This window comes from Triticum urartu, chromosome 3 (genome assembly GCF_003073215.2).
Source record: "Triticum urartu cultivar G1812 chromosome 3, Tu2.1, whole genome shotgun sequence".
In the NCBI taxonomy this organism is placed as follows: Eukaryota; Viridiplantae; Streptophyta; class Magnoliopsida; order Poales; family Poaceae; genus Triticum; species Triticum urartu.
This window is the reverse complement of record NC_053024.1, coordinates 742,012,436-742,031,937: the sequence shown is the minus strand read 5'-3', so window position 1 is coordinate 742,031,937 and position 19,502 is coordinate 742,012,436. Positions and strand designations below refer to the sequence as shown.

Sequence of the window (19,502 nt, the reverse complement as noted above, 5' to 3'; positions counted from 1 at the left end):
ATCCTCTCCTGTTGTTGCTACCTTAGCTCTTTTTCCATCTCCAGATCTGATTCCTGAGCATTTGTGTCTCTGACCTGATTTGGTCAAGGGGGAGAAAGAGAAGCTGCTCCCATCCGCCTGTGCCTTCAGATTGGCCGCCCATACAGTACGCACACGGTTTAGGGTTGCTCAAATCCATTTACACCAGTTTGGATGAAATAGAGGCTGTCACAAATGCATCACCTCATGTAGCTTCTTGGTCCGCTAGCAAGTTAGTAACTTGCATGTATTTTTTGGTGACGAACAAGTCTGAATCCAATGGATTAACTCTGTCTGTATCGCAAATTTGTTGGATTAACCCAGCAACGCTTTAGTTTTACTTCCCCCTCCCCCCTAGCTAGCTAACTCTTTTAAGGTCCAGTAGTGCGCTGTGATTAATTGTTCGGTTAAATCCAGTCCTGCTAGTCCGGCACACACAGATTTACTTTACTGACGGTGAATGGGCTTTATATGTTGTCGTTCCATATTATCAAGGGTTCACTGCTCTTTAAAACTACACGAGTGTGTTGTGTTGTTGGCCTGTGTCATCTTGTTAATTCTGGTTGGTCTCTATTTCTAGAATCCCTGCCTGCCTGTGATATTTGTTTTTTGGCAATGACAGGGCTGCCTATATGGTCCTATATTGTAAGTTTGCAGACTCGTATGGAACAATATCTATATTCCTCTATCTCTAGAATGTAGGCAGTTTGCTTCGCTCACATCACCAAGTTCTCCCACTATGCTTAAATCTATTCTACTCCATTTCCCGAGATGAAATTGTGATGATGGGAGTGACATTAAACAGCTTGAACATCTAATTGTGCATGTACTCCATTGTTATATACTGATCCATCTTGTCTTTGCCTCTTATTAACATTCAAATTGTTAATTGCATTCAAAGTGTTAATTGCAGGAGCAGACACAGAGGAGGAATCTGCTACCTCAAAGCAGTTGATCGACGCCGGGAGGGTGGGTACGTGATGTCGGAGGCTGCCGGGAGGGTGGTGACGAGCTACCGAAGAGATGAGTTCTGGCTCTCCTCGATGCCAGGACGAGGCGCTGCTACCGATCGGACGTGGACTCGATTGATTTTGATTTGAAATATGACGGGTTGTAATGTAAAATGCACTTCAGTTCAAAACTTCCTCCCCTTGCGAGAGGTATTCTTGGACGGAGGGAGTAGAAGATTAGTTATAGGATTTTGTTTTATTTCTGTGCAATTTTCTTTTTATTGGATACTTGTAAAGACATGGTAATATTCTTGCTATAATAAAAATTATGGTTCTATTTCATTTTTTGTTTTTAAATTATTTTTCCTTATAGGTTTTTTTTAATTTGTATTTTTTTTGTTTTTCAAATATACTATTAGTGGCGCATTTCAGCCTTTATTGATGGCGCACCTAGCTTTTTAGCTAGTGGCGCACCTCTAAGGTTACTAGTGGCGCACTTGGCTTTATTACTAATGGCGCACGTAAGGGTTAGTAATGGCGCACTATTAGGTGCGCCATTACTGTCTGGGATAGTAATGGCGCACCAAATGTGCGCCATTACTAAAACTTACTAATGGCGTGCTAGTAATGGCGCACCTAATGTGCGCCATTAGTAGCCAAAATAGGTGCGCCATTAATAACCTGTTTTCCAGTAGTGTCACGTGGTGTCTGGGCACGACGAACTTTGGCAATGGTGCATACTCAGGGAGAACACTTTTTATCTTGAAATTTAGTGAGAGATCATCTTATAATGCTACCGTCAATTAAAGCAAGATAAGATGCATAAAAGATAAACATCACATGCAATCAAAATATGTGACATCATATGGCCATGATCATCTTGCGCCTTTGATCTCCATCTCCAAAGTACCGTCATGATCTCTATCGTCACCGGCATGACACCATGATCTCCATCATCTAGATCTATATCAATGTGCCGTCACATGGTCGTCTCGCCAACTATTGCTCTTGCAACTATTGCTATCGCATAGCGATAAAGTAAAGCAATTATTTGGCACTTGCATCTTATGCAATAAAGAGACAACCATAAGGCTTATGCCAGTTGCCGATAACTTCAACAAAACATGATCATCTCATACAACAACTTATATCTCATCACGTCTTGACCATATCACATCACAACATGCCCTGCAAAAACAACTTAGACGTCCTCTACTTTGTTGTTGCAAGTTTTATGTGGCTGCTATGGGCTTAGCAAGAACCGTTCTTACCTACGGATCAGAACCATAATGATAGTTTGTCAAGTTAGTGTTGTTTTATAACCTTCTCAAGGACCGGGCGTAGCCACACTCGGTTCAACTAAAGTTGGAGAAACTGACACCCGCTAGTCACATGTGTGCATAACACGGCGGTAAAACCAGTCTCGCGTAAGCGTACACGTAATGTCGGTCCGGGCCGCTTCATCCAACAATACCGCCGAACCAAAGTGTGACATGCTAGTAAGCAGTATGACTTATATCGCCCACAACTCACTTGTGTTCTACTCGTGCATATTACATCAACGCATAAAACCTAGGCTCGAATGCCACTGTTGGGGAACATAGTAATTTCAAAAAAATTCCTACGCACACGCAAGATCATGGTGATGCATAGCAACGAGAGGGGAGAGTGTTGTCCACGTACCCTCGTAGACCGAAAGCAGAAGCGTTAGCACAATGCGGTTGATGTAGTTGTACGTCTTCACGATCTGACCGATCAAGTACCGAACGTACGGCACCTCCGAGTTCTGCACACGTTCAGCCCGATGATGTCCCTCGAACTCCGATCCAGCCGAGTGTTAAGGGAGAGTTTCGTCAGCACGACGGCGTGGTGACGATGATGATGTTCTACCGACGCAGGGCTTCGCCTAAGCACCACTACGATATGATCGAGGTGGATTATGGTGGAGGGGGGCACCGCACACGGCTAAGAGATCCAAGGGATCAATTGTTGTGTCCTTGGGGTGCCCCCTACCCCCATATATAAAGGAGTGGAGGAGGGGGAGGGCCGGCCCTCTCTATGGCGCGCCCTAGGGGAGTCCTACTCCCACCGGGAGTAGGATTCACCCTTTCCTAGTAGAACTAGGAGCCCTTCCAATTAGTAGGAGTAGGAGGGAAGGAAAGGGAAGGGAAAAGGAGAAGGAAGGAAGGGGGCGCCCCCTCCCTAGTCCAATTCGGACCAGCCCATGGGGAGGGGTGCGGCCACCCTTTGAGGCCTTTCTCTCCTTTCCCATATGGCCCATTAAGGCTCAATACGAATTCCCGTAACTCCCCGGTACTCCCGAAAATACCCGAATCACTCGGAACCTTTCCGATGTCCAAATATAGTCGTCCAATATATCGATCTTTACGTCTCGACAATTTCGAGACTCCTCGTCATGTCCCCGATCTCATCCGGACTCCGAACTCCTTCGGTACATCAAAACACATAAACTCATAATATAATCGTCATCGAACTTTAAGCGTTCGGACCCTACGGGTTCGAGAACTATGTAGACATGACCGAGACACGTCTCCTGTCAATAACCAATAGCGGAACCTGGATGCTCATATTGGCTCCTACATATTTTACGAAGATCTTTATCGGTCAAACCGCATAACAACATACGTTGTTCCCTTTGTCATCCGTATGTTACTTGCACGAGATTCGATCGTCGGTACCTCAATACCTAGTTCAATCTCGGTACCGGCAAGTCTCTTTACTCGTTCCATAACACATCATCCCGCAACTAACTCATTAGTTGCAATGCTTGCAAGGCTTATAGTGATGTGCATTACCGAGTGGGCCCAGAGATACCTCTCCGACAATCGGAGTAACAAATCCTAATCTCGAAATACGCCAACCCAACAAGTACCTTCGGAGACACCTATAGAGCACCTTTATAATCACCCAGTTACGTTGTGACGTTTGGTAGCACACAAAGTGTTCCTCCGGTAAACGGGAGTTGCATAATCTCATAGTCATAGGAACATGTATAAGTCATGAAGAAAGCAATAGCAACAAACTAAACGATCAAGTGCTATGCTAACGGAATGGGTCAAGTCAATCACAGCATTCCCCTAATGATGTGATCCCGTTAATCAAATGACAACTCTTTGTCTATGGCTAGGAAACATAACCATCTTTGATCAACGAGCTAGTCAAGTAGAGGCATACTAGTGACACTCTGTTTGTCTATGTATTCACACATGTATCATGTTTCCGGTTAATACAATTCTAGCATGAATAATAAACATTTAACATGATATAAGGAAATAAATAATAACTTTATTATTGCATCTAGGGCATATTTCCTTCATATGCATGATTGCAGCAACTCTATAGAGTTCTTGACGAGCACAAGACCAGATCCGACGTGGTCTTGCTTGCGGCTGCGAAGAAGAAAGCTCGTTAGTTGCAGTACGAGGTGCGCTGGGTTGCCGTCTCGCAGTACTAACACATCTACCTACAACAAAAGATGACCAAAACTCAAGCGCAGAGGCAACGACTTACCTTGAACAGGGAGCAGTTCATGATGGTAACTATTACTAACTTTTCATTGTTTCAAGCAGTCAACTATATGTTTCGTGCTCACATGTCATGCTTCCAAAATTTGCATAGGTTGTTCCACGTTGGTGCTATGGAAGGCATGACGGATGGGTGAGTTTGGTGGACAGGTGGCTCGGCGACGATGCAGAGTTTGCTGCCAAGAGCATCAAGGCCCGGGCTAACCGTGGAAAAGACGGGACACACGGCCAAGGAAACAGGAACCATTGGGGCTTCAAGGCCATGAAGGTATATCTATATGCATGATGCATTTTTGTTATTCTTTACCGTCATGTTCTTATGTATGCCTAACTTCTGTTTGACGTTGCAGGAGGACAAGCTGAAGAGGCCGCTCTCAGACATGGAGTCGTGGAAGCTGGCCTGCGAGCGGAGTGATCGCAAGGACTGCGAGAGCCAGTACTACGGCAAGACCGAGGAGCACCTAGAGTCTTACACTCAGAACTAACAGAAGTTGCATCCGGATGTTCCTGTTCCTGAGGTCGCCCAGTCTCAGATCAACGACACGGCAGTGGTGGCCATCCAGGGGAAGTCACATGGCCGGTATCCGTGTTTCGATGGCTTGATCACTCCTTCGATCTCGTACACACGGCTTCGGGCTACCAACCCGAGCCAGTTAGAGAGTACAGGGCGTTCACAAACTCCCTTAGCCCGCCAGCATGTTGTAAGTACGTCCCCTTTATCTTCTTTCTCTCTAGCATTCTCAGTTTATTTTCAGCATCGCTCACTTAGAAACAACCTAAATTATGTAGGCATATAAGGCCTTTGTCAAGCATAGGAATCTCGAGGTGCGAGAGTACTTGCAACGAGTGAAGGCAAACGATGATTACAACTGTCAGATGATGACGATTAGTTTTGCCCTCTTAAAACCAAGCTAAAATTTTGCACTTTCATTCCTTCTGACCTTCTAATTTGCTTGTTTAACTAACATCCAGACTATGTTGGCGTCTTGGAGTAACCGCACGGATCCACCACAAATGGGATCCCCACCACCACATGCGGGAGAACCCCCACACGTGCCCACGTTCGATGAATGGGTGGCACTAGGCAGTGATAGTCCGGTTAGTACATTTGCCTAACTACTGACAAACTAGTTCTCGTTCATTCAACACTATCATATCATATTTACCGTTAGAATCTTCTCTCGAACATGTAGGGGACCGGTGGCTCGACTCCTACTTCGTCGACCCCAGTCACTCCGATTTGGCAGAGTGATGGTGGTCGCGGTGGCAGTTTTGGCGGAGGTGGTCTTGGCGGTGGTGGTTTTGGCGGAGGTGGTCTTAGCAGTGGTGGTTCTGGCGGAGGTGGTCTTGGCGGCGGCGGTCTTGCTTGATGTTGATGATCGTGCATGTGGCCATCGTGCCATACCTTTCATGTCCTACTTATGTTTCATGTCTTGCACTACTTTTATGTTCATGAACTTTAGCCGGTGATGATATTTAGATGATGGACTTGACTATGTTTAAATGATGATAATGAACTTGAGTATGTTTAGATGATGAACTGTCATATTTCTGCATAATCCCATATTATTCTGCTTTGAAATGCTGTCAAATTAATTGAAAAAGAGAAAACAGGGAATATATATATATATGCGCCCAGGGCTTCCCAGAGCGCGCCACGTGGCAGGGCTATGCCTACGGCAAAGTCGTCGGCATAGATGAAAATCTATGTCGATGGCTTCGCCGTAGGCATAGCACTGCCGCCAAGAGGCACCAGGGGACGACATGTGGCACGGCTATGCCTACGGCAAAGCCGTCGGCATAGATTCTATCTTAGGCATAGCCCAGCCACCAGGAGGAACCACTGAATGCCACGTGGCAGAGGCAAGCCGTCGGCATACCTCTGCCACGTGGCTTCCCGTGATTCGACAGCGCTTTTGACGGCGCCGTCCGTTGCCGTCAGGCGAAAAACATTGCCGACGGCTAAACTATGCCGACGGCTGATGCCCGGCCATCGGCATAGGTCCCTATGCCGACGGCTATAATACGCCGACAGTCTGACAAGACTACACTGACGTGATCTACGCCGACGGGCCTATGCCAACGACAGCCGTAGGCATAGATCTATGCCGACGGCAAATGACCTATGCCGACGGCCCTGGGCAGCCCTGGGCCGTAGGCATGGGCCGTGAGTCCGGTAATGACTGGCCAGAAAGATTATAATAAAGAAAGAAAAAGACCGCTGGCTAGTCTAAACGTAGGTTCTACGCAACGGTGACATAATCCCACTTCCTGGTTGATAACTACTACTCCTCTATTTGGATGGACAGAAAGTCGTTATCCCTGTAGATGGCTGGTCAGATTCACCTGGTACTCCGGTTGGTCTAGTGGAGTATCAATCATAGTCGTTTGGAAGATCCAGTGTTTTGATAATGAAATCCAGAATGGTAACTCGGTGCTCCATCTTGAATGTAGGAGTTCTTTCGTTCCATTATTTGCAATGATTGCAGCCAGAAGCTTGGGTGCATCCACTTAACAATGCCGGTATTAATATATTATCTGAGGATCTATAAAAAAAGGCAGCTTCGTGCTTGTAGCTCCCGCTTGCGCAGGGTTCGATCACTTTGGGTCTATTATATGCAACTTTTCCCTACATTTCTGTAAGAGGCTGTTTTCAGGACTTGAACCCGTGACCCCATGGTTACAAGGCAGCAGATCTATCTAAGCAATAAAACATCCATAGACAATTTTTCCAGAGAAAGATCAATAATACTTCATTTCATTGTATACTCAAGAAAAAAAAGTATACTCAATAAAGGAGTGAAATCATGTCATCATTTATATCATATAGTATATAACTATAGGATACCCCACGTGTTGATGCAAGAATTGGTTGATGAAATTTTAGAATGATAAGCAAAATTTAAAATACATATGACTTGTTATATTTGATTATGTATAGTTGTACTAAAAAAAGAGTATGTATAGTTGTAACAATATTTATTGAACATAAGTAGAATAACTGAATGAAAAATATTTTTCCATGCATGGTTGAATGGTGTAGTTGTTTTTTTTCATGCATGACTGCATGTTAAGATGAGCCTTATCTCACTCATAATGTTATAGTGAGGTTACATCCTTGTTAAAATAAATAAGTTAGTAGGGATGACTCTAGATATAGATCAATAAGATACACACAACCATTTTTCTTCAACAAAGGGTGGAGTTTAATACACACAACCATTAGGAGCAATTAACATTATTAATGGCAGTACATTCCGAATCAATCGATGACACAAACATTAGAATTTAGAATGATTCAGAGAATGACAAAATTAAGGGAAACCCAAGAGAAAGTACACATGCAGTTGAATTAATGCATCAGATGGGAGGACGTTGTCATGGACCATCTACTTAGTGAACTCGATGGCCCATGCGTTAGCGTAGATGTAAGTGGTCTTCATGGTGGCGAACCCGGCGCCCTTGGCCAGGGCCTCGAACTCCCTCTCGTACCTCTCCCTGCCACCTGGGTTGTGCGCGAGCATGATCATGTCGACATGGAACACCCCCTGAGCCTTAGGCGTGGCTTCGGGGTTCACCGGCAGGATGCACTCCACGAGCACCACCTTGCCGTGCGGCGGCAAGGCGTTGTAGCAGTTCTTTAGCACCGTCGCGCAGTGCTCATCGCTCCAGTCGTGGAGGATCCACTTCATGAGGATGGCGTCGCCCGAGGGCACCTTCTGAAACATGTCGCCGCCGACGTGGGTGACACCCGGGAACGGCGGCGCCTCGGAGATGACGTGGGGAAGGTCGAAGTTGATGCCCTTGATGGTGGGGTAGTGAGCGGTGATGGCGGCCACGGTGGCGCCGACGCCCCCGCCCACGTCGACGAGGGTGTTGAGGCCCTCGAAGCCCTTGTAGGACTCGAGGAGCTTCTTGGTGATGATGATGGAATGGTTCTTCATCCCCTCGTTGAACACGCGGTTGAAGCGCGGGTCCGTGCCGTGGTACTCGAACGCCGACATCCCGTACGCCTTGTTGAATGGGATGCCACCGTCGAGGACCGCATCCTTGAGATAGTACCTGAAAAATGGTACGGTATGATTCACCCACACATTTGGAACATGCATGTGCTCTGCTTGCCACATCTTTTGCAACAGGGAGATGCTACTACATGAGGGCAAACTAAGATGAAGAAAGAGGGATGATCGATCTAGCTCACCAGCTCTCCATGAGGACCTTGTCCTGGTTCATGAGCGCCAGCGCCGACATGGAGACGCCGTCCTCGTTGGGGGTGAGGTACTTGCACACCGGCGCGGCGCCGTACCGCCGAGAGAGGCGACCGTCCTTGCCCTCCTCCGTCTTGCACGACACCACGTTGTACGAGGCCAGCAGACGGAGCATGCGGTCCACCATGTCCGGCGCTTCCGGATTCGCCGCGGAAGGGAGCTTGGCAGCAACCTCAGCGGGAGTCAGCAACTTGCCGCCGGCGGCCATCAGGGTCTCGAGGAGTCCCAGCTCGATGGCGTTCTTCAGCGTCATCGGGAGGATGGACGACGAGACGAGCTGGAGAGCGTACATGCACGCATCCTCGTCGGCGCCGGCGGCAATGGAGCCCATCTCTGCTTGCTTCTGCCTCTCCGGAGCCGAGCTGCTGCTACGTGGCGGTGAGTGTGAGCGAGCGACTGAGCGATGACCTACTTTGGAGGGAGGACGGGAAGGGGCTTGGTTATATGGGGCTTTCTGGCTCACCAACCACCACACCACACCACACCAACTGCTTTTTCTTCTTGGTCTTGAGGAAAAGCAAAGGATGGATATGGCACACCGGAAAGTTGTACTGTTACATTATTGTTGTGGTTGTGGTTTATAAGTAGGTTATATATGCTTTTATTTCTTCATAATGTTGTGTTTAGGTGTACTAGAAACATAACATCCACCCAAATACTGGTTGATGAATCATTGCATAAGATAAAGTGAAGATGGACAATACGTGGTAAATACTTGTACTTCCATGATTGAAGATGATAGATTGGATGTTTTTCCGCAAAAAAAGAAACATATGTGTAGACAGAATAATCTTGTACTATCTCCGTCCCATATTAGTTGTCGCTTAAACATATGTATTTAGCACTGAAATACGCCTAGACACATTCATTTCGGCGACGACAGAGGGCGGAATGAGATGGGCCAAACGCCTTCAATTTCATGGGCTCAAGTTTACACGTTCAATTTCAAGGGCTCAAAACAAAGTTTGGATCTTCATACTTTCTTATTAGGGAACCACATAATAAATATCGCCCGGGACCGGAGAACAAGGTCGGCCCTAAGATCCTAAGGAAAACTATAGAAAGGTCTTCCACAGACTTATGTTGCGACTACGTATCTATCATATATAGTGCACATCTATATTTATACCTACCTAATAATAATAAATAAATAAAGGGACATGCGTTTCTCTGATTTTTTTGAGCAGATCACTTATATTATTATTTTTAACAAAATTCTATCCAAGGTGGTACTAATTTGTTTCTCCGGTTTTTTCGTCCGTACAGGGACCTCCTATATGATGATGCAGACCGCGATGCACAGGCTCGACACATACTGGGCTGGCCCACCAATGGCACATCTATATCTATACCTACCTAATAATAAGAATATTAATAAGTAAGATTGTTTTGAGCAGTTCACTCATATTATAATTTTTCAATTTTTTTCTATACAAGGTGATACTAATTTGTTTCTCCGGTTGCCACTTTTATTTAAAGTGTGATGTAAGAAAATCCTAGAAATGAGGGAGCTCGCAAGTATTTCATCCCACCACCTCACACTACCGAAGTGAGCAGCTTGCCACTAGAGTGGGCGGCTATTACGGACTACAAAAAGCATGAGACATGAAAGTATCCAAAGCAGCGATCATAATTGAACGCATTTTTGAACAGTATTCTATTTTTTCTTGTATTTTTTTAACAATTTGGAAAAGCCAAATATTTTTTTGAAGGCAAATAATTTATGAAAATTCAAATGCTTTTGCAAATATGACCAATTTTGGGAATTCCAAACATTTTATGTCAAAACCCAAACAATGTTGAAATCGCAAATAGTCTAATTTTTTTGAACAATTTAGTAAAACCCGTTCATTTTTGGAAATCACGAAACATTTATCGAAAACACATTTTTTTTTTAAAAAGTATATGAACAATGGTTTACACATTTTTTGACCAATATAACCTATTTTGAAATATCAAACAGTTTAAAAAATTGAAAAAATTCTTGAAAATTCGGAAAATATTTTAAAAAACAAGACAAAATTTGAAACAATAAAAAAATTGTTTTAAACATGAACACTTTTGTATAAAAAGGGGACAGTTTTTGAAACTCAGAAGAAAATTTGGAAAATGTGAAAATTTAATTTTATCTATGATTTTTTTGAAAGAGGGAACTTTTTTGAACATGTGAACAAAAATTGAAATAAGCAACAATTTCCGAACTTCCAAACAATTTTTGAAACGCGTGAACATTTTCAATTTTGTGAAAGAACAAGCGAACATTTTTTGAATTTGTGAACAAATTTTGAAAACGGGAACTTTATTCGAAGGTTGAAATTTTTTTAAATGTAAAAAAAATCTGAAATGTACAAAAATTTATCTAAATCTTGAAAATAATTAAAAAGGAAAATAAACTTGAAAATGAAAAGGAGAATAGAAATCACGAAAGGGAAAAGGGGGAAAAGAAAAAGAAGATAAAAGAAAAATAATGAAAAAAGAAAACAAACTGAAAAGCCAGTAAAAATTGTTTCAGGAACCTACTAGAAGGTTCCGAAATCTTGTTTGGAATCTTCCATGAGGTTCTCAGAACTAGACTCTGTCGATGACTCGCTCGCTGCTAAAATGGGTTAGGCTAGTTATTCGTCCACACCTTCTCTCCTGTGTGTTTCCACTGCAACTTGGCGCAATGTGCGTTATATAGGATGACGGTAAGTTCACCTAAATTGTATTTTTGGAGTGTATTTTCTATTTGTGTTTTTTTTTTGAGAATTCTCGTAACCTTTATTGATCAATGTTCAAGGGTACAAGAACTTTGTCAGGAAGGGACCCCAACCACAAATATCGGCCTACGGCCAAATTACAAGCATGCTTGGCTAGAGCATGAGCTTCAAAATTAAAACTCCTATTTTCATAAGCAAAATTACATATCTGAAACTCTCTCATCGTGAGGGAGATTTCTCGGATAATTGCCGCATTACTTCCTCTACCCCCTTGATGGATTTCCTTGATGAGCGCCTGGCAATCTGACGCAATATGCACCTGATGAAGATTAAGATCAGCTGCTAGCGCAAGTGCTTCTCTCGCGGCATATGTTTCGAGCAGCAAAGGATCAGTAACACTAACTACCAAGGCTGAGCAGCCAAGGTAAAGCCCCTGTTGGTCGCGGCAGATAGCTGTTGCTGCTCCTTGCAGACTGTCTCGAGCCACAGCTCCATCAGCATTCAGTTTCGCCTTGTTTTCTGGTGGGGGAAGCCATCACTGCACCTTCTCCCTCTATTGGCCCTCGACCTGTCTTCCCCGCACTGCCGTCTCACACACGGACAGATCATGCAGATAAGATTGGACAAAAGCGTTCGTTAGTTGGGGGCTTTGGAAAATCGACTCGTACACGACCTTCCTTCTTGCATACCAGATCGCCCACAATGTGACCACCATTCTTGTGAACTGATCATGATTCAGCTCCTCGTGTAAATCAAAAATCCAATTTCTCGTAGTTGATTGCTTGTTCTCTGTCAATGTTTCTACCAAGTTTTGATCTTAAAGAGCCCAAGTAGACCGAGCCATTGTACATCCAATGAGAGCGTGTCTCCGTGAATCTTTAGTCCCACAAAAAGGGCAAGCATCTTCAACTGACATATTTCTCCGTTTAAGAACATCAGTGGTTGGTAGCGAATGCTTCGCTAGCCTCCACATATATATTTTCACCTTCGAGGGCACTTTCATTTTCCAAAGCAAGGACCATGCACTCTCCTCTCTACTTGTGTCTGATGCTCCTCCTCGTCCCTCTAACCAATTCTCTTGTTGAGTCTTGGTTGTGATCATAAGTTTGTAAGCCGAACTGATAGTGAAGACTCCTCTCTTATCCGGGTACCAGCCCCAAAAATCATCGATGTTTCTTGTGCACACTGGAATTTTTAAGATCTCCTCAGCGTCTGAGGGTAGGAAAATGCCCTTAATCAACTCAGCATCCCATGTTGCTGTTGCCGGGACCAAAAGTTCCGACAACAACTGTGGCGGGTTTACTATTCGGGACAGAATTGGCCTGTGGAATGAGGGTTTTGGAATCCAGTTGTCATGCCATATATTTGCGCTCTGGCCATTCCCAATTCTCCTAATCACTCCTTGCATCATTATGTCCCTCCCTTCCAGAATTGATCTCCAAATATGTGATGGCCGAGAGCCTAGTTCCGCCTCCATAATGGTTCCCTCCGGGAAGTATACCACATTCAATAATCTAGCACTCAGCGAGTCCGGTGCTTGTAAGATCCTCCATGATTTCCTAGCCAGCAATGCAAGATTGAAAATTTCATGGTCCCTAAATCCCATCCCACCCAAATATTTGGGTTTTGGCATGACTTCCCATGATACCCAAGATGGCTTCCTCTTCCCCTCTTTGCATCCCCACAAAATTTCCTTATTATCGAGTTCAGATGCTCACATGAGCCTCTATTTGTGGTGGTACAAATTTTTGGAGAGAAGGGCCATATCCAGCTTCTTGTGCGTGCTGCAGGCTTGGCCCAAAAAGCCTGGGCACCAAGTCATAAGAACAGGCTTCCGGTTGGGCTCAGTCGGTCTGTTACCCACCACCTTTTTGGGCCGAAAAAAATCCTGTGGCATATTTTGGACCAAATAAAATCCCACGACCTTTTGTGGGCCAAAACAAATATTGTTGCGTGGGGACTCGATTTCACGATTAGTCATGTAGAGTAGAAAGGACAAGGCTAACTAGATAATCCCACCTAGCCTCTTTACAAATACTCTTGCCAAGTTAAATGTGTCTGTGAGTTGCCTGCAAAAACAATGAGCCTCCACGAGAATCAATAAACAAATATTTGGATAATTAAATTGGACGTACTACAAAAGATCCCATTAATTAAATGAGATTATGGGCTAGGAATTCTATGGCTGGATGGGCCAATGGGAGAGAGAGGACCCCGATTAAATAAATGGACTCGAAAAGGAATTAAAATTAAAAGAAGGAATAATGGGTGTGGTAATTAACCCACATGTGCAGGTGTTTGAATAGTGATTTGAGGGCTCAACGTATAAGATGCATGGACATATTGGCTTTGAATTTATTGGCAACATAACATGACGGAGGAGGAGTTTGGCAACTTAACAAACTCACCGCCTTGAGATTGATCTTTGTTTCTTTTTTATCCCATGTTATAAATTTTTCTTAGAATGTGATGACCAAAATCACCGCCTTGAGACTTATCATGTTTTTCGTAAATACATGGACAAGTGACTACTGTCGACTATGATACAAAGAGGAAAAGTGGCAACTCACTAGGGGTGCATGACAGTTTGTTTCTTCCATTGCAACGCCCGGACATGTTTGCTAGTACTGTACAAGGTTTAAAAGCCATTCCAACCAGGCCTTAGAGCATCTCTAGCCTTTCCTCTAAAAAATAATCCCCAGACGCGCCCAAAACTTTCCTCAAAACCGAGGAGTTAAAAAAAGTGTGCACCTAGCACTTCCCCTAAATCTTAACTCCCTAAGAAAAAATTTCGCGGTTAAATTTTCCAGCATGTTGGAATGTATGTTGATGTCCAGTGACAAAAAAATTAGATTAAAAAACATTTACTATTTCTTTCAGATTTTAATGTTCATGCTGGTGTATTGGAGCTCGACAACAAAAAATCCATGTCGCTGAATGTATGCTATATAAGCTTTACTTCCCATCTATCGTGAATCGAAGTGCTCATATTCCTTAGAAAAACGCTACATGATACTCCCTCGTTCGAAATTACTTGTCTCTGAATTGGATGTATTTAGAACTAAAATACGTCTAGATACATCCATTTCTACGACAAGTAATTCCGAACGGAGGGAGTACGTCAGAAGAAATGGGAGAAACACATGTATCCATGCATGACTAGTTCAACATGTTAGACTGATCAAACATGATAAATATCAGTTCGATCAGTTTCTGCCGAGTCACACGACGGTGACGTGCATCTACCATTGGACTCAACTAGAGCGATGCAAAGCGCGATTTTCTGTTGGGTGCTCGGAGAGAAGGAAAATGAGGCACACGATGCAAATCCATCAGCCGAATCATGCGGCAGAAGCAAGCAACGCCGAAGAGGCCGATGCAGATCAAAAGAATTTGAATAACCAGCGCAGCAGGGGCAGAGCATAGTGATGACCATACCGGGCCACGGAGAGTACTCCTAATCAGCACCTGTTGTGGCAACTAACAAAACTGGGACTCACACGCATGCTCTCATGGGCCGCCAGCAGGTAGCTTCTAGCTTACTCGTTACACGATATTCAAAAAGATCATGAATTTGAAAAAAATGTTTGTTATTTTCAAGGACAAAGTTTGTGAACGTCGGGAAAAATGTTCACGAATTAGGGAAAAATTCATGAATTTGAGAATGTTCATGAGTGTAGCAAAAGTTCAAGGATTTTAAAAACATCATGAATTTGAAAAAAAAAGTACATGAAAAAGTTTGTAATTTGGAAAATTTTCACAAATTTGAAAATATGTTCATAAAGTCGAAAAAAGTTCACAAGAATTTGAAAAAGTTGACGAACTTCAGAAATTTCACAAATTTGGAAAATGTTTTACAATTTGAAAAATTTCATGCATTTGAAAAGAAAAAAAAAGAGGACAGAAAAAAAGGAAAACCGAGTACAACCCATGCCAGGAAAAAACAAAAAGGAAAAACACCCAAAAAAAACGGCAGAAAACTGTGGAAAAATCTACATTGGTCGGCCTTTTGCCACATATTGCTGGGAGGGGGTGTGCGCCGGGTAGCAAAACTTCCTATAAGTAGTGCTTAAGGCGCTAAATAGGATCTGTGGCAATAGCCCGTTTTTTTTTCTGCATTTGCTCTTACGATTTTGTACGAATTTTGCCCAATAATAACAGATGACCCATTGACCAAGCTTCTGGCCTGTCCATGACCCGTTAATCAGATTGTTTTCCAGCGAAGAAGGAACAACCCAGCCCACAGGCGAAGCACAAGTACGACGCCACCCACTTGGGAGCAATTAATTGAGGAGTGCTCGTTCGGGAGCCTCCCCAAAGGTTATTTGGGGTGGGCTGAGAGCGCGTCACTTTCCTCTGGATTTTTTTTCCCGACACGTGTTTCCGACTTTTTAAACGATTTTTTCCCTGATTTTTTTGGCCTTTTGGTTTTCCAATGGTCTTTCTTAGCTTTTTGAAAAAAAATATTTTTTTTACGATTTTCTTTCTTTCATGAAAGGCATGGTTTTGCTTCCGCGAGAGGCACAACAGAAAAATAATGTGTTTTCGTTTCTTTTTTGCTTCCGTGAGAGGCACGGTTTTGTTTTCACGAGAGACACACGTTTTCCTTAGTGTTTTTAGGAGATATATGTGTGTGTATGCTTACTTTTGTGGCCTATGCATACGCGTAGCGCTAGTGGCGTGTCTGTGTCCGTGCATGTTTACCGGCAGGGCAAGTAAGCATCAAATGAGATGTTATTTGGACTGGACTGGACTAAGCACCAAATGAAAGGTTACTTGGACTGGACTGGACTGGCCGGAGGAGCTGCATCGGTTCGTCGATCGAGAGATCAGGAGATGGAGATGGATCGATATCCATGTCGCCGTCGTGGTCGATGAGCGACCAGCTGCTTAAGATAGTTAGCTTGCCCGTAACAGCCAGCTTAGATAGATGATGGTTCGATTCCATCTCCCGACCGATCGATCCAGTGGAACAGCAAACGCGCTGTGACTACCCAACAGACAGACTAGTTTGGTACAAGAGCATTTTTATGCCGATCGTACCAGCAAAGTAATCCCCAAGTGTTAACTGCGTCCTGCACCTACGTATTTTTGCAAGAAAAGCTGCTGCTCAAAGACAGGTCTCTAGCTGTTCATGTTTTTTTTCACTTTCAGTTAGATGTCGATGAACGTCACTGAACTGGATTTCAGTCATTTCACTGGACACAGAAATAATTATATACCTTCCGGTCAAGATGTTTGAGCAGTCTCAGTAGCACACAACATTTCAAATAAACTTCAAACATTCTTTGTTTTTCAAATATTTGGTTTAGTCTCAACTAAATGAATGTTCAGGTCCGGTCCTTTGGACGAACCGAGCTCGCCGAATGTCAGTTGTAGTCTACTAGCTAACAAGAGACAAAAGTTAAATTTATTTAACAGAACAAACCATCGGTGACATGTACGATTTTTGTTTGGTTTCCTTTGATTAAAAGGAGTTTTTTTAGTCGATTAAGAAGAGTTTTGAAAATGTGTAACAGCGGGGGTCGGGCGTCACCCAGAGAGGAGGGAGAGGGACACACGCACCATGGTGACATGACCATGACATCGTGCTGATTTAACCAAGCGATTGTTGTTCTGAAAAACCCACGCATCCAGCATGTGTTGGTATAGTAAGAGCATCTCCAATAGATGGTGTCGATGCAAACATAATCAAATTTTACATCACGAAAGCTCAAAAATGGTGCTCCAACAGATTATGTAGAGGGAAAAAATTACGCCAAGCTCCCTCTAGATGTAAAATATGGCATTGGTGATGCAAATTTGCATCACCAGCTGCCGTGCCCGAGTAAAAAAAGCACCATACCTCGTGAACGCCCAATCACCGCTGAGTTTTCATTTCCCACACCCCCGTGTGACTACTGTGCTAGCCACCGCGCCACCCGCCCGCTGCCGCATGACCCCAAATCGGTTTATTCGACCGCCGCGGCGGTTGCACTATCGCCAGCCAGATACGGCCATCCCACCCCTACCGCTACCAGATTCGATACTTTCCCTCTGCTCCATGATCCCAGATTGGCTGATTCGACCGCCGCGTCGCCCGATTCGACAGCCCGACAACCTCCGATGTGGCCTGTTGCACTTCCTCGAGCTGTCTCCCGCCGCCGCGCCGCCTGTGTCAATGCAGCCCCCGCGCTACCGTTATGCTGCTGAAGAAGCCGTCGAAGGGGAAGTCTGTCTTGAAGGGTGTGCGGTCGCGCCCCTCCGGCAACTTCGGTTGCGAGTTCCAGGGCGGCGGTCGTTGCTACTGGCTCGGCACCTATGGTTCCACCGATGAGGCCGCACATGTGTACGACGTCGCCATGTGGCATTCCGGCTGGCTAGGGGGGGGATGAATTGCCCAGAGATCGAAAACCAGGGGCAGGCGGAGTTCATCGGCCTGAAGAATCTGGTCATACGGATAATGGAAGAGAGGAAGAAGAGGCCGGGAATCCACATTGCTTCTGGCGAGAGTGATGAAATGGTGATGGCGAGGTTTGCGCGGGAGAATCCCCAGTATGTTCAGAACGAGATGTAGGTCTATTTGAAGCGTGATGTTGAGAGGAAGAAGAAGCAGGCGAAGAAGGAAGGCGAGGATAGCCCCTCGACGGTGATCCCCATCGAGTCTGACTCGGAGGAGGAGGAGGAGAAGGAGAAGGAGAAGGAGAAGGAGAAGGAGCTTCACAACTTTGACAATCCCACCACCGACCCGTTCTGGAGGAAGTTCGTTTGTGATCCCGAGGAGTAGTTTTGTCTAGGGTGATGATCAAGCAGAAAAGTATTAAGTAGTATCGGTATGATCTAGTTTGTAGTATGAACTATGTTGGTTTTAAATGAACATGGTATGCTTAAAATGATCTAACCATTGCAATTGTATATCATCCATTGGAGCATTAGCGCCATACTTTATATCATGTGTTGGAGTTGCGTGTTTTTGATGATGTAAAAGGAGAGCGGCGTAACTGAGAGCAGGACCATCTGAATACGTAATCCTGGTCGTAGGTCCACCTCTAGGGATCTGGGCTAGTGGGCCTGTCAGAACAAATACGCGTCTCAGGGAAATGGGTCGAACGACGAAATAGATGGAGAACAGTGGTGTACGGTCATTCGCGGGCCGCGTAGGCCGGTGGATCAAAACTATGGATGGCACTCGAGCGCAAGTGTCCATTAGTGTTTTTCCCTCACGCTAGGGTTTTTTTTCTCTCGGCGGCGATTCTAGCCGCCGTTGAGATCACTTGTTCCCTCCCGCCGATCTGCTCCAGGAGACTGGTTCGGGCTGATCCAGGGGTGTTCCTCGGAACGCTGCCCGGCCTTGGCTGTGTCCTCCCCGTTGCAATCGGCCCGGGCTAGGGTTTCCCCATAGGTATACCCGGTGCTGTGAAAAAGATCGGGTAAGAGTTGCAAGATGTCTGCGGAAGCTGGGGGCACGTCGGCTGCGGCCGCTAGCCCTACAACCGCGATGGATCTGGAGAGGATGATGGAGGAGCTAGGGCTCCAGGAGGACGACATGGATGATGTGGTTGTAGATGAGTCTGAAGTCCCGCAGGAAGCCGCAAGGTGGAGGGCAGTGGCTCGAGTTCACATCGACAAACCGTATAGTCAAACATGGTTTTTCAGAAACATGAGATCGGCATGGGATCTGGCGCAGCCAGTGAATTTCAGACCACTCGAAGCTAATCTGTATACCTTGCAATTTAGCTGTTTGGGAGACTGGGAAAGAGTCATGCAAGAGGGGCCCTGGAATTTCAGAGGGCACGCCGTCGTATTACTCCGTATGATGGAATAACCCAGCCGACCAGAGTCAAGCTTGACACCATAGATATTTGGATTCAGCTCCATGATGTTCCAGAGCTATTTGCACACTTGGTGCCTTCTTTGGCTGCTAAGGTTGGAGAAGTACTTCATGTTGAGAGATCATCGTATGATTTTGTGGGCAACTTCTTTCGTGTCTGGGTTAAGATCAATGTCTACAATCCCCTCAAGAATGCAGTGTCACTTATCAGG

At 44.9% G+C, this 19,502-nt stretch overlaps 1 protein-coding gene across 1 annotated transcript; it reads right to left on the bottom strand.

The window, feature by feature from the left end:
• Positions 1 to 7,670: 7,670 nt before the first annotated feature.
• On the bottom strand, positions 7,671 to 9,207 carry LOC125546400 (tricetin 3',4',5'-O-trimethyltransferase). Its single transcript, XM_048710658.1, has 2 exons — positions 8,715 to 9,207; positions 7,671 to 8,575 (listed from the first exon to the last, which is right to left on the bottom strand). The coding sequence occupies exons 1-2, from the start codon at positions 9,110 to 9,112 to the stop codon at positions 7,903 to 7,905; spliced, it is 1,071 nt and encodes a 356-aa protein (XP_048566615.1). The 5' UTR covers positions 9,113 to 9,207; the 3' UTR covers positions 7,671 to 7,902.
• Between the last annotated feature and the right edge of the window lie 10,295 nt (positions 9,208 to 19,502).